At 48.7% G+C, this 23,975-nt stretch overlaps 1 protein-coding gene across 4 annotated transcripts in view; it reads right to left on the reverse strand.

The window, feature by feature from the left end:
• Window positions 1–268: 268 nt before the first annotated feature.
• Window positions 269–23,975, reverse strand: part of BCAN (brevican) — a 53,676-nt gene continuing 29,969 nt past the window's right edge. For all 4 annotated transcript variants that reach the window (XM_044992100.1, XM_044992099.1, XM_044992098.1 and 1 more), the window contains 8 exons: window positions 20,853–21,275; window positions 18,156–19,454; window positions 11,660–11,767; window positions 8,914–9,072; window positions 4,478–4,560; window positions 2,882–3,026; window positions 2,262–2,444; window positions 269–493 (listed from right to left, as the gene is read on the reverse strand). In XM_044992100.1, the coding sequence (XP_044848035.1) occupies window positions 477–493; window positions 2,262–2,444; window positions 2,882–3,026; window positions 4,478–4,560; window positions 8,914–9,072; window positions 11,660–11,767; window positions 18,156–19,454; window positions 20,853–21,275 (2,417 nt within the window). In that variant the 3' untranslated portion in view covers window positions 269–476. The remainder of the gene's footprint in view (window positions 494–2,261; window positions 2,445–2,881; window positions 3,027–4,477; window positions 4,561–8,913; window positions 9,073–11,659; window positions 11,768–18,155; window positions 19,455–20,852; window positions 21,276–23,975) is intronic.

Here is a 23,975-nt window from a genome sequence, read left to right on the forward strand (position 1 = left end):
CTCAAACTCCAGGCATATCCCGGGTCAGATCTGATTCTGGAGCCCAACGTGGGGCCCATCCCTAGTTCAAACCCCCAGAGCTGGGTGAAACCAGGGAACGTCTTTTCCAAGGTGGGGAAAATACAAAGGGGTGCATTTTGGAGAGACGTCACATCACTCCTCCCAGATACAGATTTTTTTCCCCATAAAATGGGCTGTGGGGTTTTGCGGCAGGAACCTGAGACAAAATACTCCTTCCACAAAGTGAAAAGTTACATTTTATGTTGCTCTCAATTTTTTTTTTAAAGGGAATATTTAGTCATTAGAATTTCTTTATACATACATAAAAAAAACGTGATGGGGAGGAAGGCATCATTGCTTTTCCTGCTGGTTTTCAGACTGTTTTACAAAAGAATATTCCCAGCTCCGTTTCCATTCAGAACTAGTCTCAGTGCCCTGGGAAGGGATGTCTTCCATCTTGGGTCCATCCTCAGTCATCAAGGGTTTGGTCCAACTTTTCAGAGAGAAATATACAAGGAGCAAAAACATCAGTCAGATGCCAGCATGGTTGGATTCATAGATTTTTAAAGCCAAAAGGAACCGTTAGATCATCCAGTCTGCCCTCCTGTATAACACAACCCAGAAAATTTCACCCAGTTACCCCGATACTGAACCCAATAACTTGGGTTTGACTCAAGCATCTTCCAGAAAGGCAGCCAGTCTGGATGCGAAGACATCAGGAGCTAGAGAAGTGGTTCTCAACCTGTGGCCCACGGGCCGCTTGCAGCCCAATCAGCACACAGCCGCGGCCCATGTGACATCCTCCAGGCCATACAGGTAGTATTGGATGCGGCCCGCAATGGTAAATAGGTTGAGCCCCTCTGAGCTAGAGATTCCACCACTTCCCTTGGTAGTTTATGCCAGCGGTCAGCCCCCTCACTGTTAAAAATATGCACCTTTTTTCTAATTTGAATTTTTCTGGTTTCAACTTCCAGCCATTGGTTCTTGTCCTGCCTTTCCCCACCAGATTAAAGACCCCTTCCGTATCTGGTGTTTTTATATGGTATAAGGTATTTAGATATTGGAATAAAGTCACCTCTTGGTCTTCTTTTTGCCAACTAAACAGACTGAGCTCTTTAAATCGCCCACCGTAAGACGTCTTTTCCAGCCCTCAGATGAATATTGTGGCTCTTCTCTGCATCCTTTCTAATTTTTCAACTTTTTTTAAAATCGTGGATACAGAACTGGGCGCAGTGTTCCAGGATTGGTCTCACCAATACTGTATACACCCCCCTGCTCCTACTCACGCGTCCCCTTTACACATCCAAGGATGGCGTTGCCCTTTTGGCCAACCCATCGCACTGGGAGTTCATGAGTTGCTTGTCCAGCAGCTCGTTAAGGCTCAGTGTTATCCCACATCAAGCTCACACGTGCATTTCCTCGGGCTATCTGTCATGAGCTAGGATTTTCGACGACACGCGGATGGGATCAATTATTTGCTATACATGTTTTGCTCCGGCTCTCACAAGTTGCCAGGCATGCTCAAGCAGATCACCCAAGTCTTTGCACTAGCCCTCCCACGTATACATCACTTCCTGCTCCCCATTCAGGAAAATACACACACGGGGCTCAAGACACGGCATCTTTGCTTGGTTTGGGTTAGCTCACCCATTGCCATAAGGGATCAGACAACTGATCCGTTTAGCCCAATACGCCACCAATGGGGTCCTGTAGCAGACCACGCAAGCTCAGCGTCCCACCTCCTCCCAGAGCAGATCAGAACATTAGTCCACCCAGTTCTGTGTCCGGGCTCCAGCCCAGGACAATAGCTGCTGTTTCATCAGTCGGTGGAAAGCTCCCACAATGCATCTAATTGACTTTGAGTGACACATGGGGGGCAGATCCCTTCCTGATCCTGCAGGCAATGACGTCCCGCTGTAGAACATGGCATCTAATGACCTTTCTTAGAGTCTCACCATGCCCATCTGGAAACAGCTGGCCTGATTCTGCATTGCTTGCGCGCCCGTTGAAATCACCTGACCTTCGGGGCATGAGCAATGCAAAAACCCACCCTCCGCCAGCGCTGGCGAAAGGAGCCCGTGTTCTAGCCTCCGCAGAACTGTCACCTGGGCTGCTCTTTAGCCAGCTGAGAGACTAGGGACCACATCCTGAACTTGTGTAAATGGGCACAGATCCCCTGCTGGTGTGACTCAGCATCATTTCATTGAAATCAAAGGCGCGACGCGGCTAGGGATTCAGCCCTGCGTTTGCCAAGCACTCACTCGGAATGCAGCTGAGCTGCGGCCGTTCCCACCGGCCATCCTCCTGGCACCGAACCACGGGCGAGTGGCGCTGGGTGAAGCCGTCCAGGCATCGGTACAGGACAGTGGAGTTGATCTCATAGCGCTGCTTTGGTTTGCCAAACCGGTGGGCGTTTGTTATCTCGGGCGGGGAGGCGCAAGACACTGGGGGATGAGGGAAAGGGAGACAAAGGGTCAAAGGTCATGCATGATGTGACACTGTCTTGGCCATGGTAGACGTGATGTCATCGCCACAAGTACATCATAGCAAGATGACCCCCCCCACACCTTCCTGATAAGTAGCCCCTCTGCAAGACGATTCCCCCCCTCCATTGCCTCAGGGAACCCAGAGACGACAGAGGTGGGGGGAGGAACCTTTCAAAATTCAAAATTTCACCGAAACTTTTCACCAACATTTCTCATTTCTACCAAAAAAAAGTGGGGGGTGGGCAGGATTTTAGTCTAAATTTTTGGCACGAGGCCCATTTTCCATTGGGAAAAAAACCTTTTCAATGGCAATCTTCCCCCCGCCCCCATGCTAATGTCTAGGTCTCAGAGCAGAAGCCGGCGCCGGTGGAAGAAGCGGTACAACCGAGGCTTACCTAGGCCCATTTTACAGGTGTAGGACAGGTGGTAGTTGCAAGGCACGTCGCTCCACTGCCCCCCGTTATGCCACGCTATGACCACGCAGTCTTCTCCAGACAGGAAGTAGCTGTCGGGCTGCCCGTGGTACCAGTTCTCATAGAGCTGCCAAGAAAAGGAGCATGAGTGAACTCCACAGCGGGGAATACACTGCAGACAGGGCTCCAACACAAAAGAGTCACCTGGCTGCCATTAGAGGTAGGAGACTGGACCGGGGCTGGGGAGATTCATAGATCGATTTATTTTTAAGGCCAGAAGTGTCCATTGTGCTCAAGTCTCACCTCCTACGTTGCACAGGCCAGAGAATTTCATCTTGTGTTGGCTGCATAACTTGTCACCGAGCTAAATGGTGTCGTTTAGCAAGAGGCAGCGAGTCTTTAACTCAAGACCCCCAAGGGAGGGAGAAGCCACTGTGCCAAAGTCCATCACGCTCGCTGGGTTGGGTTTAGCGAGGCGTAGCATCGGGAGCAATTCTAAAGGTTGATAACCTGCAGGCCTGCCCTGGAAGGGATAACGGCCAACCCAAGGTTACCATGGAAACCCTTCAGGATGTCAGACAGTAACCCTGAAAGTCTCTACACCCTCCCTTTAGATGCCGTCACCTCTGGGGTGGTGGGTTTAACTGCCCACAGCAACAGAAAGAGAGGAATACTACACCCCCCCCCCCCGAAACTGCCCAGTGAACTGAAAGAGGTGCAGCAAAAGGGAATTTAATCTGAATTAGCTCCCCCCTCCCTCTGCTTTGGAAAAAAATACCATGAGGGCTTACGGCCAAGAATTCTTGCAAGGTTTCAGCACCTGTAATTGAGAGTAGGCCTTCAGCCGCTCTTAGCTCCCATTGAGAGCAGTGAGTAATCTCTAAACACATACACACACACACTCTCTCTCGCCCCCCCCGCCCCCCAGGTTGAATCTGATCCCAAGTGTGGGTGCTGAGCACTTGACTGTTCAGGCCTGGATACTTTGATAGTCAGCGGGATTAAGGCTCATAAGGTGTGGGTTCCTGAATCAGTGAAGCGCTGCACTGCTGAACGCAGCGATGCCAAAGTGCCTATTCATATCCTGGGCCCTGGCCCTTAACAACGACGGGGGGAAGGGAGGGGTCTTTCCTGCAAAGATCCCTGAAGCAGCCCAATGCCTCGGCAGTAGCCCAGCACTGACTCAGAGACGGAAAATGCCTATGGCTGAATCCCTGAAACCAGCGCTTCGGTTTTCATCAGCGGCCTCCCAGCCAAATCTGGCTTAGCTTGTCCAAGCTCAAGGTGGTTTGGCACGAGTTTACAGCCTGCCTTCCAGGGTAGCGAGACCACGTACCCAGCAGACTCTCAATGCAAAGTATGATTTAAGTGTCTGATTCATCCTCACAGCTGCAGAATATTTTCCGAGTGATTGTGAAGAACAAAGGGCCATTGAGAGGGTTTTTTTCCCCCTCTTTACTGTGTCTGATTGGAAATGGCCATGCTAAGCCAGTCTCTGTGCCTAGTTAACTGAGCTCTCACGCTGACGTACAGGGGCCTTTGCACTGAAGAGTAGCACACGGACCCCTTGTGACTTACCACGGGGCTCCCATCAGACCACTGAAAATCTCCTTCAATGGTTCGATCATTCAGGCCAATCCACTGATATTCCTTGTACTGATCTGGAATCCAAAGAGGGTTTGCGGTTAGTGCAGGGCAAATTAAACCAGCAGGAATCCCCAGACTGGATCAGAACCGTGGCCCAGCTGGGTCAGTATCCTGGCTCACATCAGCGGAAGGGGCAAGAATCCCCCCCATGGGTAATGAGGGAACTACCTGGATGCAGGGTGCCTGACTCTCATCCTTCAGGGGCTGGTCCCTGATGCAGGAGACCTGACTTCCCTGCCAAGATGGCTGGTTAGATATTTAGCCTGGGACCCGTGTGGGAGGCTGACCGACTTCCCGTGGGATTTAGACGAAACAGGAAAACTCCCAAGCAACTGCGACCAGCTCTAGGGTCCGAGGCGGTCGTTGTGATTTGGTAGCGTCGGGTAACCCCTGTGCACTGAGGTAAATGCACAAAGTGCAGGGCGGCCCAGCGTCGAGCTCAAGGTATTTCGTTTAAACGGGGCTCGTGCTTGGGTCCTTCCAGGAGAGGGCAGCAGAGTCCATCCATTTCCCCATCCTCTCACCCCGCACTCCAAGCTGCAGCCGCTCCCCAGCGTCTCTGGTCAGGGCCACTGCTCACACTGCAAGCGCCAGCCCTGCCAGGTAGGGCGGCAGCCTTGGGCACGTAACCCCCTTTCCTCTCCCCTGTCTCACTCCTTCCCTTCCTCCGGCCCTGGACTGCTTCTTTGCTCCACTGCAGCATCCGCTTTCTCTCTGATCCTCTGTCCCTTTCTCATCGTGTCCCACTGTACGTCTTTCTTTCCCTCCCTGGGTTTTTCATGATTGCTCATTGCTTGTCTTTAAACCTTCGTTTCTACCTATCCGTCTATCCCCACACATCCTATCTAGCTAGCCTTGAGTTTTCCATGATCATTTACCTCTGTGGCTTTCACCACTTTCAGTGAGACAAGCCTCTTTCACACACGTGCATACACACATGTGCATGTTCGTGCGCACCTCAGACACGTGCTGCACATACACATGCAGCAGCACTGTCTAATCTGCAGGTTGTTGCTGCCATCACCCTGGCTTAGCTAATGCATCGGAAGGAAGGCAAGGGAGCTGCACTCCCGGCAGCAACAAAAAGCAGGAAATGCTGCCCTGGGGAGGGAAGAAGAGTTCACAGGCCGCAGAGGGAGTTCCCTGCTTTGAAACAGGAGTAGATTAAAGTGCGCTAGGGAATTTTCAGTGCACGGCAGCAGGATCCAGACAGACATGGTGCGCGGCAGGCAAGCGCGGTGTAGATTTATACCCCATTTTATCATGAATTAACTTGTTCATCTAGACAAGCCCTCAGCTTTCACTGAAAAACAGAAGTAAGTTTCTAACCATCGTGGTTGCAGAGAAAAGCTCAAAAATGTGTAGGGCCTGTCTACACTGCACGCCAAGGCTGGGCTCTGACTCAGATTTGAACCCAGCCCCTTCTGTCCACACACAAATCAGTTGACTCGGGTCAGCGAACACTCGGGGCCCGAGTCCTAGGATCCTGCTAGGGGGGTGGGTCAGAGCCTGAGTCCCACTGTGACTTAGGGCCAAGGCCTATCAGTGTGGATGCAGCTCAAGCCACAGATCTGAGTCAGAAGGTCGGTGTAGTGCAGTGTGGACGCATTAGCCCAGCTATGAGACCCAGGGCCAGCACTTGTACACCCAGATCTACAGTGCAGTGAGGACACTCAAGCACAGTCTTGGAAACACCGAGTGTACAAACCCGGGTCCCACGGACGTCGGTTTATTTTGTACCTGAGCCCCTGTGAGGAAGACTTGGGAAGCTAGAGAACAGCAAAGGTAAGTTTTATTCCCTCACTCCTTCACAGCGCTCAAATGCTTGACCAGAGTTGGTCGACCAGAAGCTGGCGTGGTGAATAGAATCGAAAGAGGCTTGTGCTCCGATCTCAAGATAAATCTACCCACAGGTAGGTTCTGAAGTGTCTTACTGCCCAGAAACATGCCAGACCTTTCTCGAGGACATGATCAGTTTTTTCTGGAGCACTCAGGGCTCTGGAGGCACATGCAATAGTGACTTCTCGTCCATTTTTTAGCTGAGTCAAGACAGCACCAAGACCATACTCGCACGCATCTGTGGTGACAATCATTTGCATCGCAGACGCAAAAGAGCTAAGAGTCAGGCTGGTGGAAATTGCATGTTTTATGTTGTTAAAGCTGTTCTTGCGCACTTCATCCCATTCAAGCCCCACGTTCTTTTTTAGGAGATGACACAAAGGAACGACTTTCAGAGCAAACTGCTATACAAACGTTGAATAGTATTCGCACAATCCCAAGCACGGTGTTTCTCAAACTTTTGTACTGACGACCCCTTTAACATAGCAAGCCTCTGAGTGTGACCCCCTCCTTATCAATTAAAAACACTTTTTTACGTATTTAACGCCATTACTAATGCTGGAGGAAAAGCGGGGTTTGGGATGGAGGCTGACAGCTCACGATCCCCCATGTAATAATCTCATGACCCCCTGAGGGGTCCCAACCCCCAGTTTGAGAACCCCTGCCCAAGAAGGATAAAAGTTTGTCCTTATTGTCTGGCTCTGGTGCTTCGCAAATGGCTTTCACTAGGTCTGGTTTTGGTTGTATGCCATTCCAAGAGCTAATCTGACCTATATGTCACGGAGTCAGTACAGAATTGCCTTTTTTTTTTCCTGAGAGTAAGTCCATGTTGTTGGAGTTTTTCTAGAACCCTTGTTAGGATGACATCAAGTTCAGAATCATCTTTGCCGTACACCAGACTGGCCTCTTGAAAGGACGCCATTATCTCTCTAAAGATCACATGCATCATTCTCTAGAATACAGATGCTGCAGAGGCTAACCCAAATGGCATCCGTTTGACTAGGAACAAGCATTCTGGAGTGATGAAAGCTGTGTACATGTGGGATACTTCCATTAAGGGTATCTGGTGGTACACTGAGAATAAATCAAGGGTGATAAGAATTCTTGCTTCCTTCAAGATGAGCAACTTTTCACTGGTGTTGGTTAGAGGGTGACAATCCACCACTATGTTGGAATGTAGAGCTCTCAAATCCACACATGCAGAGGGCACCTTTAGGCCTCCTTGCGAGAATGACAGGAGAAACCCATTCGGATGAGTCAACCGGTTCAATGATGTCTACTTAGCATAGTTTCAGACAGTCTTGTAACTGTCTGTCTTCATGACAATTTGATCCCTGATCATTTCATCTGTGAAAATGGCAAATACACAGGTTGCACTCAACTCATGTAAGGCAGCCATGTAGTGGTCGATGGGCTCAGGAGGCATCTATACACGGGAACAGAACTTGAAGCATCCAGCAATAACATTGAGTGAAGGATTAAAATGATCTTCCAGGGCTGAGAGAGTCACATTTTGCAGTATGTCAGGATAAGGAGGAAGATGTTTGAAGATTCGTTGTCCTTCGGGACCAAGGCAATGAAGCGATAAGTCTTTCTGCTTTTCTGGAGTATATGGAGAAGTATCTAAAGCAAGCACATAGTTGCTGAAGAAAGACCTCCACTGTTCCCATGGGAGTGGCAGATCTCCTGGGGGAGGCATGAAGAACAGTGGAAGCAGGACATGCGTCATGGTAATAAGTGTGTGGAAGCAAGTTGGAGGCGTCAGCAAGAAAGGTAGAGAACAATCAGCCGGGAAGATTTTCTGGTCACAGAATTGCTGACTGGCCCTGTAAAACTCTGTTCGCACTGCAGCTGGGTACTCAGAACTGCAGGGGAACGTGCCAGCTGGGGAAAAGGAGCACTTTGAAAAATAGATACTGCTCCTTCAAGTTTCTCTTCTCGGCAAGCTGCAGTTGCCGGCAGCAGCAGGCTTTTAGGCTGGAGTTTCCCTGGGAGCAGCAACAGCAGGTAGCAGCAGCAGGATTATGAGGTCCTTGGTTAACCCTAAAACAGATTTCGGTTTCACTGGGGTTTTTTAAGGCTCGTCACCAATTTTTGTACCTCAACCGCCGTGAGGAAGACTCGGGAAGCTGGATAACTGCAAGGGTAAGGTCTATTCCCCTCGCTCCTTCACGCAGCTCACATTCTCATTTCTCCTGCTCTCTCTCTCTCTCTCTCTCCCCTTCCCCAATGCCCTCACACTCTCTGCAGTGCATCCTGGGAATTCTAGTTCCTGGACCCAAAGCTACAGAAACTACCTAGGAACAAACTTACAAACACAAACATGTGCTGCTATCTGCACATAGCTAGAGACAACCATTTGCAATGCAGTGTAGGCATGTTCCTTAGCCTCTGGAACCTGAAGGCAAATAAAAAGGAGCTCAAATGTTTTTGGGTTTGTTTGTTTTTTAACTCTCATGATTTTGAAGCCCCCAGCTCATGCTTCTAGGGAGGCCTTGCTCCCGATATTTGAAGGCAATGCTGCTTACTGTTGATGAAGTTCTGCTCTTCGGGGGTCATGATGTTGGCCAAGTGACCACCATAACGCCGGCACTGAGTTTCTGCATCCTCCCAGCTCCTTCGGATGGCGAAATGTTTATAGCAGGACCCCTGGAAGCTGTTCCAGCCTGGCCTGCACGTCTCCAGATCTGGAGGGAGGAAAGAGGACAAACAAGAGAGCCAATGAGGGGAGAAAGAGACGAGATGCCTGGAGAAGCGAGAGAAACAAGTGTGTCCGTCCAGAGACGGATCAGCTACTCCCAGCAACTGTCAGATGCTCCTTTCCAAAGAAACATCAAGAGAGAACCGTGTTCTGCACAAATCCTCGTCCCGTAACATGCTTTGGTTGAGACGGGCTTTGCATAGGGTGACCAGATGTCCCAATTTTATAGGGACAGTCCTGATATTTGGGGCTTTGTCTTATATAGGTGCCAATTATCCCCCACCCCCTGTCCTGATTTTTCACCCTTGCTGTCTGGTCACCACATTATGAATCCTGGGCCAAATGCTCAGCTGATGTAAACTGGATGAAGTCAATGGAGCCAGTTTATACAGCTGAGGATCTGGCCCAATATTTTGGTTAGAGTCAGATTCACATGGATCCTCCAGACATACACCCAGGAGGGTATGGTGGATCATCCATCTCCATCAATGGCTATTTTACAGCTCCCCTCGAGTCCAAAGACCTGGTTCTCTCAGTTGCGCTATGCATCCTTTACCCTGCTGGGGCAGCGTAAAGAGGATTTAAAGTGAGCACAACTGTACTTCTCTGCCAGAACAGGGCAAAGGGATGTTAATGTAAATGCGCGTGAATTCCAGAGTCGTCTCTGAACAGAACAATTCCCCTAGCAGCCCAATTTTCTATTGCATTTTATAGGCCTGATTCTCCATTGCTTTGCGCCTAGCTCAGTCATTTACACCAGCTCAGAATGTTTTGCACTCACATTGCACTGGTTTAAATGATCGCCCAAGGTAGAAAGCAATGGCGATGCGGGCGTTATAGCGCTTACTCGTTCACTGTCTTTCCTTCTTGCTTCCCTCCAACCTCGGGTCTTTCATGATTTATTTATTGGATTTTTCTTTAGCCTTTAACTGGTCTGGTGAGGCTTAATTATTCGACTAGCTTATTCCATCGTGTCATTTCTGGGTATGTTTTGCCCCGTGGCATAGACACCTTAACATTCTTTTAACAGGTTGCTCCACTTTGTTTGTCACTAAGATTGTGGTTGTGTGTCTCTTTGAGAAATGCGGGTCCAATATAGAGTTCACTGGAGAAACTCTGATGGGTCCATAGTCCATTGGACGATGTCAGTGATACTCAGATTAACGCTCGCGAGCCGCAAGTGGTCTCCTGTGGCTCATTGCAGCCCGTGATAGTAAAACATTGTGTGATTTAATTATTAACCAATCAGGATGCTTTTACCGTTATTAACCAATTGTGGTTGGTAAAATAATACTTGATCAGTCTTTTGCTGTGAGAATATTTTATAGGTGTATAAAATCTGTACATGAAACAATGAATTCACATGACTGGGGCTCTTTTGGGTAATGTTGATCACTAACTTGGGTCCTGAAGCGCTGAGGTTTCAGTATCACTGAACTGTGCAGTTCCGTCACAAGGCCAACACTTTGCAAGACTGGGTCTGTTTTACTGGAATTTCATTTAGGAAGAAAACTGAAAGGAAAAAGTTCTGACATTGTCAGAACATCCCATTTCGACATTTGTGGAACAAAATGTTTCAATTTTTCCTTTTAAATTTTTTAAAACTATTGTGTGTGTATATATATATATATATATATATATATATATATATATATAAAAATACAAAATTTACTTAAAATCAAAGCGAAACATTTCAGTGGACCCAAAAGAAAATTATGCTGGACTTTTTTGTTGTGGAGACTTTTGAAATGTTCAGGTTTTGCTCCAATTCAGAACAAAGCTGCATTTCAAAATCTTGGAATCCTTCGCGAAACGGCACTTCTGTCCGTCCCACAGCGCTAGTTATGTGTCCCAGGGTGTGAGCTCAGGACACTTTTTATCCTGATTATTCTCTAGCTGTGTTATTCAGCAGTGAAGCCCTGTAGTCGGCAGGAGGGCTTAGGGGGCTGTATGCAGCCAGGCATCTTTAGATCTTTGAGTTGAAGCTCCACAAGACGGGTGGAGGCCCACGTGAATTGAATTGTTGGGTCATGATCCAGATGAAGAGGTGTCCACATAACAAAAGCACCTTCTTGGTTGGCATTAAATTTGCCCCCTTCTTGGCTATCTTAGTAGAGAGGCCATGGACAGATGGGGTCCTCTCTCACCTGAGGTCCTCTCTCACTGCTAGCATGGGGTCCCTGCAGCTCCGGGGCTATCCAAGGGCTATGTTTTATGCACTGCAGAGTTAGCGTCCACCAGTTCTGCCACTGAACTCCCTTGAAATTAAAAACCAGCATGGTTGGTCTGAAGACCAGGTTGGTATGAAGACTAGGGACGACTTTTTATTAAACTGGTGTGTGCGTGCCACTGCCCTCTCCTGGACAGAATCGGAACTGCACCATAGGCCCCTCCGCCACTTGAGCTCAGGTGGCTGTTAGAGCCGAAGGATCTGGGTTCTATCCCGGCTGCTGCCCTGAAATTGCCCGTGACCCGCAGCACAATTAGCAGCCCAAGCGGGCTGTGGGTTTGTTACGTTTCCTCAAAACACAGCAGCATTTCAGGCTGTGTCTGCGGTGCGCGCCCGGACTCACCTGTTTCACAGGTATCTCCTCCATAGCCTGGCAGACATATACAGCTGATGTGGTCTCCTTCTTCACTGCAGGTCCCTCCGTTCATACAAGGGTTTGGGATGCAGTCATCTGAAAGCACAGGCAAAGAGTGAAGCGGGCAGCTGAGCCCTGGGATCCCAAATGACATTAATACTGGGAGCAAATCTGAGCTGAGCTGCACCCCAAGAGATCGGGTTTGGCTGCAACTGTTCCAGACTTCTCCAGGAGCCAGCAGTGGGGTCTCAGGCTCTCTCCTGCTGATGCTGAATCTTTGGAGATGGGATGCTCAGAATGCAGTGTAAAACGAGGTGGACTCCAAGCCTCCGATCTGCCACCCCCCAGTTCCCTCTCAAGTGTTGGGAGAGGGCAGGATTCAACCCCCACCACACACACACACACACACTCCCCCTCAAGACCCGAGCATGCCCCCTAAAGTTCTGGCTCTGTGTCAGATCTTAAACCAGAAGGAGGCCTATTTTGTCTAGGTCTAAGGCTCGCAAGAGATGCAGAGCAACGAGCCAGCCTCGTGGCATCATGAAGAACCGAATGCCCCAATCCTCTTGGAGAGCTGGGTGTGACCGGACACCCCCATGACGGGGGCTCCGCTGCAGGTAAAGAGGCAGCACTGGTGTTTAAGTTTCCATCTGCACAGGAACCTCAGTCATGTTGGGAGACCCGCGTAGAGCAGCCCCTCCCCAGACGTGGCGAGCGGTCTCGGACGCCGTTACAAACTTGGTTCCGTCCCGCAGAACCGATGGGACAGACCTGAGTGGTGGGAGCCGTTTGACCTTTCAAATGATCCGTAGAGAAGGTAAATGCTGGGCAGGGGGTGAGGAGGGACATTCAATAATTCTATAACCAAACATAAAACATTGTGTGAGCTCAGTGGCGGCCGTTGGATTGGCAGGCACCAGGGATGGAGTGGACTCCAGGGAGAAGGTGGATTCTTTCAGAGCAAGAGGATCTACCGCCCGTTCTGTTCGCACCCGGAGGATTGTTTGAGGAGCCATGAGGGGGCAGGGGTGGAGACGTGCATCTCAAGAAGGGATTGCTGTCTCCCCAGGAATAGGAATGAATTCTGGTGGTAGGTCCCCTCCTGCTAGATTGGACTGAGCTAAGAGTCAGACTCATCCGGGGATAGAGAATCACGTTGGCTGGGAAATACCCTCAGGGGATGGCGGCCTGGGCTAACGATCCAAGCACTCGCCCCCAGTCAATCCGAGTCCCATTCTTGGCTCTGCCATTCCCAGGCTCTGTCGCCTTGTATTAGTTAAAGTATTCTGTGCGTCAGTTTCCCCATTTATAAAACAGGGAAGAATTACAGTGATCTTGCTAAGGGACTTGGAAGGATGCGATTTTTATTGGCGAATGTCGATAAGCGTCAATTGCGCCAGACGCACACACAAACCCATGGAAACATACTTCCATCAATTACAATTGAAATGTACAGGTAGGCAAAGGAAGCAAAGTGTGGCTTGAGAACTTCTTAGAGCTGGGTTTAAGGATATGCCCTTTGTATACTGTGACAATTGGTGTTCTAACGGTTATAAAGCATTAACTTTTTGAATCTGACCATCTCTTGCCTGGTCTCTCCCCCTCCCCCACATTGCCTGACCTTCCCATAATTTCCTGCAACTGTGAAAATGTAAATCGATAAAAATTTGGGGGGGGAGGGGGAATGCACAAAATTATGGGGCTTAAGTCACCGTGAAAATTTAAATCAATTAAAAATTGAAAAAATGCTTAAAAAGAAACATCAATATTATATATAAAAAAATTAACATCAAGTTCCTCCAAGGCTATTGACAGGGGTGTCTTTTGAGGGTTACTTAGAGTATGGCATCTGAAGAAGTGGGTGTTTTACCCACGAAAGCTTATGCCCAAATAAATCTGTTAGTCTTTAAGGTGCCACGGGACTCCTCGTTGTTTTTGTGGATACAGACTAACACGGCTATCCCCTGATATTAGTGGTCACAGCATTCTGAACATGCAGGCTACGATTTTAATTTGAGTGGCAAATGGCCATCCAAATCTTTTATTTGGCTTTGAAAATTTCACCCCCTAACGAACATCAGCAGGCGGCAGTGTCCCAAAGTCACATTCCTGAGCTCCAATACTGAGCTTTTCATTTGCAGATCTGTCCTCATCCCTGTTTCATGGATGATGAAACTGACATAGAGGGAAAGAGAGAGAGACAGGAGCTGCAGCAATGTCCCCACTATCCACTAGGCAAAACTGCCTCCCGTTGCTGCTACCTACAAGGAAGTTCTTTAGCTTGAATATATTTGAACCTCAACGCTCAGCTGTCCTGATGCCTAAAGTTTTGTTCTACCCGCTAGACCACACTTCCTGCCAGATGCAAGCGTTGAACTAAATAGTTGCGCCCCCTCAGCCCATCCTTAGTTCACTAATTTAGCTTCTTTATTTGTAGCTGTGCTCGCTTTGTGTTTACTGCGGGTCACTCCCAGCCTTGGGAATGCAGCTCCTGGTGCTCACTGGGCCTTAGAGGGCACATGCCTCCTTTAGACAACGCCTCCGAAGAGCGTTCCTGCCATTAAGGCTTTGCAAACCGGTTGGATGTTTCCACCCGCTTCTGACCCATTCAGCAGAGCAAGAATCTGGACACTGGGTAAGCGAATGGCCTCTGTTAACTGCCTTCGCAAGGCACGGCCAGACGCTTGCAATTAGATTGACTGGATGAGCTGCCCGGCAGATGACTTAGCTTCAACATATTGTCCTGTAGCTTTTCTCCAGCTGGGACTCTGACGCCCCTGTGATCTCCAAGTTATTGCTATCTGCTTAAATTACGAGACATGATTCTCTCTCTCGGTTAGGCTGCAAGTGACTTGAGACCTATCGTGCTGACAAATCTTGGCAGCTTCCTTGTACGCTCCCCCGCGCCCCCGTCTGTTGTCTCAGGACTGTATTTTTGGTCTGTGTTTGCACTTCACCCAGCACCATAAGGTTTTGGTCCATGATACAAATAGGTACTTATCTGTCTCCCATCCCCATAGCATCCAAGCATCTCACTAATCTTTAATGTACTTATCTTCAGTGCTGGTTTCTCCCTTAGACAGCCTCTCTAGGGCCCAGTTCCCCCTCTAAGTGAGATGCCCAAGCTCCCAGTGGAAGTCTGTGGCAGAGCAGGGACTTGAATACAGGTCTACCAAGTGATAGGCGAGGGCCCTTATCACGGCACCATCGTTCCTACACGGTACTGATGCGCCAGGCTTTCAAACCAGATTGAGGCGCTTCTCGCCACAGGACGCCATTGAGGCCAAGAACTGAGCAGGAGTCAAAGAGGTTCGGGAGGTTGATGTGGGTAACAAGAAGAGCCAGACGTAGAATAGTAAATGCTAAAAAACCCAGAGGCTAGCAATAGATAGAACTAAAAAAACCCTAAGAGCATCTCTGCTAGGCAGGGCTGGCTGCCTATCCTGAATCTAGCTACTGCACGGGGTTCTTTTGCATCTTCCTCCGAAGCACCTAGAGTCTAGGGCCATGATGCTGCATGAAATAATGAACGACGGCCCCGTGGTTATAGGCTGCTAGGTGGGGACCCAGGAGTCCTGAGTTTCATCCTCTGCTGCAGACTTGATGTGTGATCTTAGGCTCAGATCCTCCAAGGGATTTTGGTGCCTAACTCCCACTAAAATCAATGCGCTCTGCCTTTGACCTTGAGTTAGGGATTAAAATAGGGAACGCGCCGTGCACACAGTATTTAGAATCACAGCAGCGTTTGCTTTAATCAGACCGAGAACAGACGCAGGGCTTGTGGAGCCCAGACTGGTACACGTCGGAGTCAGCCTATGCTTTCTGCTGGGAGCATCGCAAGATTTTGGATTAATGGGAGTTTGAGTGAGGAGATCAGGAACTCTGTGAGCTTCTTAAAGAGGGAAAGGACCCAGGAGGTCATCCGGTCCCACCCTACCACAGACCATGTCTAAGGATCGTTTCCCCATTCTAATCTCAAAGTGCTTTGTCTGGTCCCACCCAGCGTGACCAGACAGCAAGTGTGAAAAGTCAGGGCAGGGGCTGGGGGTTAATAGGAGCCTATATAAGAAAAAGACCCCAAAATTGGGACTGTCCCTATAAAATCAGGACACCTGGTCCCACCTAAAATGCCCCCATGTGATGGCTACCTCCCTTAGAGAGACTGTTCTGCGCTGAGCAACAGGAAACATGTCTTGATCCACAGCCCAAATTTGTCTTTGTGCCTGGTGAGGCTTCCTTAAAGCCACCCTAAACAATCCCTCTCTCCAGCTGGTCCTGAGCTAACGTCATCCGGGGAGGTGATATTCCTACGTCAGCAGAAGATCCCCTTCGCTCGGGGTACGCGGCATCTGCACCCGGGGCCTATGCACAATTGACCGGACCCTGGAAACCCAGGTCAGCTACCCCAATACAGAGTGTGTTGCACGGCTTACATCGTGCGTAGGACACCACTGCCGCTCCACCAGCGCCTACAATCCCAGAATCGGCACGCCCTTCGGCAGCCTAAGAGATAAGGACAAATCCTTCTCCTTAGAAGCACAGCGCTGACTCCTTATTTCCCTCACTCCGCCTGCGATCTGAGTGAACTGGGCCATATGAGCTGGGCTGGGTCAGGCTAGGTCGGTGAGTAGATGGGAGACGTCTGACGTTGCTGCAGGAGGGCGTGTTTCTGTGCCAGCAGAGGGCGCTCTTCCCTGTGATTCAGCACTGACCCACAATGCCGTGAGGCCAGAGGCGTTCTCTTTCATATGAAGTGTGACATGGAAGCCTCGCCTATTGGTGGTCATAATTACATTTAGTTCTTAATTCACTACTACAATGGTTTGGGCCATTCTTTTTTCAATATACTCGACTTTTGTTGGTTTAATGAAGAGTTGCCCTCTGTGTTGGATTGGAAGCTCTCTGGTAAGGGACTGTGTCTTTTCTGTGAGTTTGTACAGCTCCTAGCACCAGAGGCCCGATCAGAGTTGGGCAAATTATATCTTTTGGTTCTCTGGCAATTCAGAAAAATCAAGGAAAAAGTCGGTTCGAATTAAACTGAATGTGACATTTTTCAAAATGTTGGGCAAATTGAAAAGTTTGGAAAAAAAACTTAGTTTTGGGTCACATGAAACACTTTGTTCGACATGGAGCAAAATGATTTGCTTGAATTTTGAGCATTTTTTAAAATGTTTTTTTTTATTGAAATATATTTAAAAATTTAAATAATTTAAACAAAAAGTCATTTTGAACCAAAACATCAAAACGTTTCATTTTGAAACTCTCCGAATGGAACACGGGGTCTTTTCTGTTGGTTTTTTTTTTCTTTTCAATTTTGGTTTTGGTTTTCTTTTTGACCTGAATTCACCAGGGTTTTGGTGTTGCTGAACCTGCACTCTTCAGCGAAAAAAAGTTTTGGATGAAAATTTTCACTCTGTTTGTTCCTGATCCCTGACTGCGGCCCCCCAGACACAACTGAAACCCTCTGGTAAGCATAGGCTCCAGGTCCCCCTCTTTGCCAATTCACAGAGGAGATGAATCTGTTACAGCCCCAGCTAGACATCCTTAGCCCAAGCGATAGCAGCTAGAACCAGTCAGAAATTTTTGACTAAATGTTTTTTTCACCAAAACATGCTGATTTCATCAAAACTGAAACTGTTCATGGGAAAGGGTCAATTTCAATGAATTCCCTGGCCCAAACAAAAGTGGAAAAAGAAACGTTCTGTTTCGGCATTTTCTAAATGAAAAGTTTTGGGTTGGTTTTTTTTCAGTTCAAACAATTTTTTGTTTCAAAATATAATTTTAGACTTTAAAAAAAGGTTGAAAAGGGGGTGGTATATGGTCAAAATCCAAATGAAATATTTCAAAGTGCTCAAAAAGTTTCCATTTACCCAAGCTGATTTGGTTTGTCAGTTTGCAGAAATTTTCAAGACACTATCACAATGCAAACAATAACACGTTACACCGGCAGAGCTGTGCAAAGGGGCCTCAGGATAAATGAGAATCAGGCCCACTATACAGAAGGGGTTTATAATCTGGCCCATAGTTCTTAGGCCGGGTGTAAAGAGAATTAGTTCATCAGTGGGAGACACACACACACATATGAGGAAAATTGCAATAAGACACAAGGCAATGGACCAATAAAGACAAAGGGAAGCACAGATCTAGCCAAGGTGGTTTTGTTCTAGAAAGCTTTTTAATTCCCTTTATTAGTACCGTGTTTAGTCATAGTACTTTTTTTTTTCATTGAAACCGTTGTTAAAAACACTTCATAGAAGTAGCGAGAGATTTAAAGTGCATGCGCGGTTGAGACCAATTTGTTTGACAAATATGTGCTTCTCCGGAACGTTAAACTTCCCTGATCCAGCTGAATGGGGGGGAGAGAAAGACAGACAGACAAATGGACAGACAGAGGAAAGCATAGTGTGCAAGGGAGGTTTTTAGTGCGAGAGGCCAGTGTATATGGCTGCCCAGAGGGCCATGGCAGCACAGCCATATGGGTTACCTGAAATGTTCACCCCTGCTCCCAGGCTGGCGCTGTCTGTTGGCAGGATGGGGAGAGGGTGGGTGGCGGTCAAAGGGGCGTCTGTGAAAGGGATCCCCTCCAACGCTGGGCCTGATGCTTCTTTGGAGATGTCTGCAGTGGTGGAGGTGAGGCCGTGCTTGGTGGTGGATGAGCATCTGTCCACTTCTGGTTCTCCAGGAGTACCCGTGGGGGAGATGGCCGCTGGTGCCAGGGTAGCAGAGAGAACAGTTTGCTCTTCAATGGCCTTCTCCTCCTCAGATGATTCACCTATCAACGGGCCGCTCGCGTCGGAGTCCGGCGGTCCCACCCGCTTGCGTCCCACCATCTGGCTGTCGCTCTCTGCTGGAGATTTTCCAATGGGCGGCAGCACGGTATGGACCTGGCCTACTTCCGTGTGCGAAACGGTGAGGGCAACCATCGTCACCTCCGGTCGGGAGGCAGAGCGGACGTCCTCCACCTGGGAGCGGGTGGCGGCAGGCAGCAGAAGCCAGGTAGAACCTGAGTGCTCCTCATTCTCCTGGAGGCTGGACTTTCCCATACCAGGGGATACGGAGAGCAGGATATCCTGAATCGCTGGGGTGCCTTCTGGCCACGCTGTGCCAAGTGCCCCGTCTCCAGATAGCTCTGCATCTTCAGAAGCACCCGGGTGTCTGCCCAGGTCAGGGAAGCGTGTGCTGCTCAACCCAGAAACAAGCCCACTTGGCGGGGTGGCATAGGTCTGGGCACGTTCCGTAGAGAGAGCCCGACCTGGTTCTTTGAGCTCTTCTGCCTTCCACCCCACAGTTGGGGCAGCAGAAGCAGCGATGGTAGGAGAGTGGTCTTGTACCCCAGAGTCCTCCTCGATGCCCCTGGAGCTGGTGTTCTGAGCATCTGCCTCCTTCGTGGCAACGACCTCTAGGTGCTTGGAACCATTGATGAAATCCGCCTCTAAGACATCAGCAGAGCTGTCTTCTGCTGTGGGGTCCTCTCCGTGTTCTTGGTGGGAACTGGTGGGAATGCGAGACATGTTTGGTTCGATTGCATCACCGGATCCGGCTAGTTTTGATGAGATTTCCGCTGGCGCATTGGTAGGGCTGGTGGTCATGTCTCCATCAGTCATTTCTACCTCTGCATGGGAGACCGTGGATTGGGGCATCTCAGTGGGATGAACTGGGTTCTGTACCCCATCTGATCCTTGGTGGCTGCTGCCCAGTAGCTGCGTCTCTTTAGTAGTCCTCACGTTCTCTCCCTCCAACGAAGACTTCCAGGTTTGTTCCGGGTCAGTTCCGTGTTCTTCCTCTGCAAAATTCAAATGAAAAAGCAATCAAACTATCTCCTGCCTCCTTCAGGACGAACAACCAGAGCTGCTCGGAAAAGGGGGTTTTCGTTCCCCGGGGAAAACACTGACAGTTCAAATTAAGTTCCTGTTCCTCAAAAGTTGAACTATCGAAACTTCTCGCGAAACAAAAAGTTTCTAAGCGGAAATGTCAGAGCTAAATATTTCAGCCTTTTCAATCAAAATGAAATGATTCAACATGACGAAACCACATTTTTCATTTCAAACCAACTTTTCAGAACAAAAATATTGTCATTGATCATCACAACATCTCTCCAACATTTGCCCTTAAGTTGATCGTCCATCTTATATCTATCTTAGGTATTTATATGGCCCTCTTACCATTATATCTCAAGCACCTCACAATCTTCAATGTATTTATCCTTATAACAACCCTGTGAGATAGGGCAATGCTATTATCCCCAGTTTACTGACTTGGCCAAGTTTACACAGGAAGTCTGTGCAGAAAAGAGAATTGAATGCAGGTCTCCTGTATCCCAGGCTAGTGCCCTAACCACTAGACTCTCCATCCTCCTTGTTTTGCGACCTTAACATCAACCTTAACTCCATTTTAACAGTGTTTTGTCTGGGAACTATAAACCAGATTCCTTAGCTGGTGTGAACTCCCATTTAAACGAAACTGAGTGAGGCCATTTACACCAGGCAAAGAGCTGGTTCCAAGTCCTTCGTTGCCAGAACTACAAAATGAACTGGCTCTGTGCACGTTTTACTTTTCATAAATACGTGAATTCCCCTCTCTTTTCACCCCTTTTATTTTATTAAAAGTGGAAGGAAGGAGCCAGCAGCCAAAATGGGTTCTGGATCCAGGTTCTGAACTTGCCATGAATTTCAGGGGATTTCAGCACCAAGCCCAACACTAGTTTGAGCTACTGGGACTTTTGCAAATTTTGATTTTTCATTTAATTTCAGCTGGGGCAAAAAGAAGCTGAATGTTTCTGACAAATGTTTTTCAGTTTTTTGAGCCCCTGGATAGAAAAATTTTGAAAATTTTTGTCAAGGTTCCAAAGAAACAGTTAAAAAAATTCATTACGTTTCGTTTTACTGGTTCTTCAACCAGCTCTCCCCATAAATATTGCCAGTGAAAGTATTTGGAGAGATCTTGACAATGGGGCCAACTGACATAAGCCACCTGTAGGAGAAACTGGATTAGCTTGCAATTGTCAAAGATGCCTAACTCCCATTGTAACATGGGCCTCTAAATCCCTTTGGCTTCTTTGAAAATACCAGTCCTATGGACTCTGGAGCTTTGGGCACATGCCTTCAAAGCTGCGTTCGTGACCCCATTCTAGCCATCGCCTTAAAAACATTCCCTGATCACACTAAGAGGATTCTCTACCTACCATTCCTGGGTGTCTCTGTGCAATTTCCAATTCTCCCCGTTTCCCCTTCCTCAGCTGGAAAGGCAGGGCTCCCTGGTTTTACATCACTGCTAATCAGACCTGCCTCGGGACTGGCTGGGCTCTCGGGGGAACGGGATGGCGGGTGAAGTCCTAGATCTGAGGATACGGCGTTATCTAGAGGGGGTTCCCAGGAGACAGGAATTCTGTCCTCTTCGGGGGCACCGCTTGGCTTTTGCTGCTCAGCGTCTCTCATGTCCTGAAAAAGAGGGACGGTGTATATAGCCCCTCTCGACTCATTCTCCACTTCCGCTTTGGACAGCTGAAGCTCCTCCAGCTTTTCTGTCACTGTAACAATCTCCTTGGTCCCCTCGGGCTCAGTGGCTCGGTATTTTTCTGGAGACGCTGTGAAAGCATCCGTCTCTTCTGTGGGCAAAAAGAAAGTGGGAGATTACTGCCTCGGCCTGTCCCCGGGGCGTCAGGCAGCGACACCTTCCAATCAATAACCTTCCAAAGCAGGACCACCCTCGCCCTTCGTCTGAGGTTCAGGTGGGTCAGAGAAGATGAGCTGGATTCATCCTGGTGAACTCCAGTGACTCCCATGGAGTTTCCTCAGGGATAAATCCAGCCCATGTCAAGCTTTGGGGCTTGATTCTCATTGACACCGAGGTTCCTTGCAGGGCAAAAGGACCTCAAAATGGGTGTCACGGCATCCAGCTAAGGGTCCCTTTACACCATCGGAGCAGGGTGTAGATGGGACCTAGCGTAACTGAGAATCAGGCCCTTCGAGTTTATATCTGAGCAAGGCCTGAACTCAGCTCAGAGAACACCCTGGCAATTGCGATCTAGTCCCAGCTCCAGAGCTGAACAGTGAAGCTAAATCTTGGCCCGGATGCTCAGCTGGGCCTCGCTCCATGAAAGCTCCCCGGATTCACGTCCACTGAGGAGCTGGGCCTCCGAGCTTTACGATAAACCAAAGCAAAACTCCCTACCTCTGACCCATCCCCCACCCCCATAACTTCGAGAGAGTTCGGTTCCACTTCTCAGTCCGAACCTTGCAGCTGAGACGGATCTCCAGTTGGCATCGATTTTTACACTTGCATCGTGTTAGCTCTTCTTTTCTCTGCCCTGAGCTTATTTTATCACCTTTCTTTTTTATTTGTGAGATCTTAAACCAAACAGCTTAAAAGCACGGGGAGTGTGCAACCCACCGGGGAAATGTTATAGAATCAGCCCTGCAGAAATCCAGAGGATATGAGTCTGCTACAGCCCCATCTGCGCTGGCTTAGTGCTGTAGCAGCATATGCTTTTAGCTCCACCAGGCACCAGTTCGATCTCCGATGGGTCAGCCAAGATGGCGGCCATCACAAGGGGATTTATGGGTAGCTTCAGAAACTGAAGCCCTGGAATTAGCCACAGCAGAGTGTGTAGGTGGTAAAAGCTTCTTCCGTCTCCCCCCAAAGGGGAACTGAGGCCTCTTTGAACACTGCCAACGAGGGGGCTGAATGGGCCAAGATTCTCAGATTTGGGAGGGGGCCACCTTGAGACCCCTTAAGGCCTATGAAAACCAGGTCCCTCTTGAAGGCCTCTCCTGCTGGGCACCCAACGGAAGTAGATGCTTTTGAAAACTGTGGCCTGTTTCATGATGTGAGGAGCTCCTCCTCCAATGGGACATGGACTGAGATGGGAGCTGGTCAACACACTTTCTTCAAAGCGTTTGTCCAACTGAAAATGGGCTTTTTAGTCAAAAAGAGAGAGACAGACAGACAGACATTCTCATGGGACCTTAGTTTTTCACTAAACATTTTGAGTTTTCATGAAAAATAACTTTTAATGGGAACCCCCAAAAAACTTCGGAAGAAAAATATTAACGGAAATGACAACATTAATTTTAGTCAAAATTTGTCACTGGAATGAAAAAAATCTTTCCAGGTCCGGACTGAGCCCTTCGGCGTTATCACAGGAGGGGGATCAGAGCCATCGGCGTGTTACAAGGAGCTTTGGCCATCACTGGTCAATTGTTGAACCAGCAGCCAAGAGGGGAAAGTATCCATACTACCCATTCCCAATTCTCTCAGAAATCCATTCCCAATCCTGTCTATTTTGTCTCAGAATATTGTCACTCCGGCCCCATGGCCAGTACAAAGAAAGACCCTGCAGCATTTTGCCATGTTGTTATTTTGAATAATAATTAATAAAATGCAAACAGGCTAGATCCTTATCTGGGGGTTTCAGTTTAGCTCCGATGAGGCCAATAGATCTATGTCAAATGATGCCAGTTGGGGGTCTGGCCCGCTGGCTTCAGTGGAGTGATACCCATTTACACCGGTTGTGATTCCAAAGGAGTGACACCGATTTATATCTATCAAAAGCCAGGATTAGTATCACTGCCCTGAGGGATGCCTGCCAGAATCCAGAGGCTCGCCCACTCCCCGAGACCTCGGCACCATGCCCAACAACCAACATAAAATAGCCAGCAAGATACGTTTTGGGCAACCTCCTTGGCTAAGTCTCAGCGGTCGTACAACGCCGTGTTGTGTCCCATGCTGTCATGCAGGGGAAAGTCACGCTGCCCTTGTTACGCAGCACAATGAAGGACATGCGATAGGAAAAGGAGACCAACGGCAGTTCTGTGGCTCTGAGGAAGGTTCGGCTTGCAGAAAAGGCACTAACCTGGGCCCTAAGAAGTCAGAGTCTGATTCCCAACTCTGCCACAGACTTGCATTAAAAAAAACAAACTCTGTGCCTCAGTTTCTCTCCTGTAAAGTGAGGGCAATGGCCCTTTGTTTCTCCCACCCATGTTCATCTAGGCTGTGAGTGCTTTGGGGCAGAGACCGTCTCTGACTACGTGTATGTACAGCACCAGCACAGTGGCACCGTGAGCTCAGCAAGGGGTACAAATAAGTATCATACGGGATCCTTGCAGGAAAGCTGCATTTTAAGACTGTGGGAGTAGATGTAAAAATGGCAACAATTGCTCCATCGGGCTGCACCCCGTGGGTCAGTTACACTAGTGCAAAGTGTCTGATTAGCCCAGAAGCAGATCTGAGCTCAAATCAATCTTTCCACCACCACCACCCTTTTTTTTTTTTTTTAAGACACGGGCTGGGGTTTTGCTCAGGGGAA

This window comes from Mauremys mutica, chromosome 17, assembly GCF_020497125.1.
Source record: "Mauremys mutica isolate MM-2020 ecotype Southern chromosome 17, ASM2049712v1, whole genome shotgun sequence".
NCBI classification, from domain to species: domain Eukaryota; kingdom Metazoa; phylum Chordata; order Testudines; family Geoemydidae; genus Mauremys; species Mauremys mutica.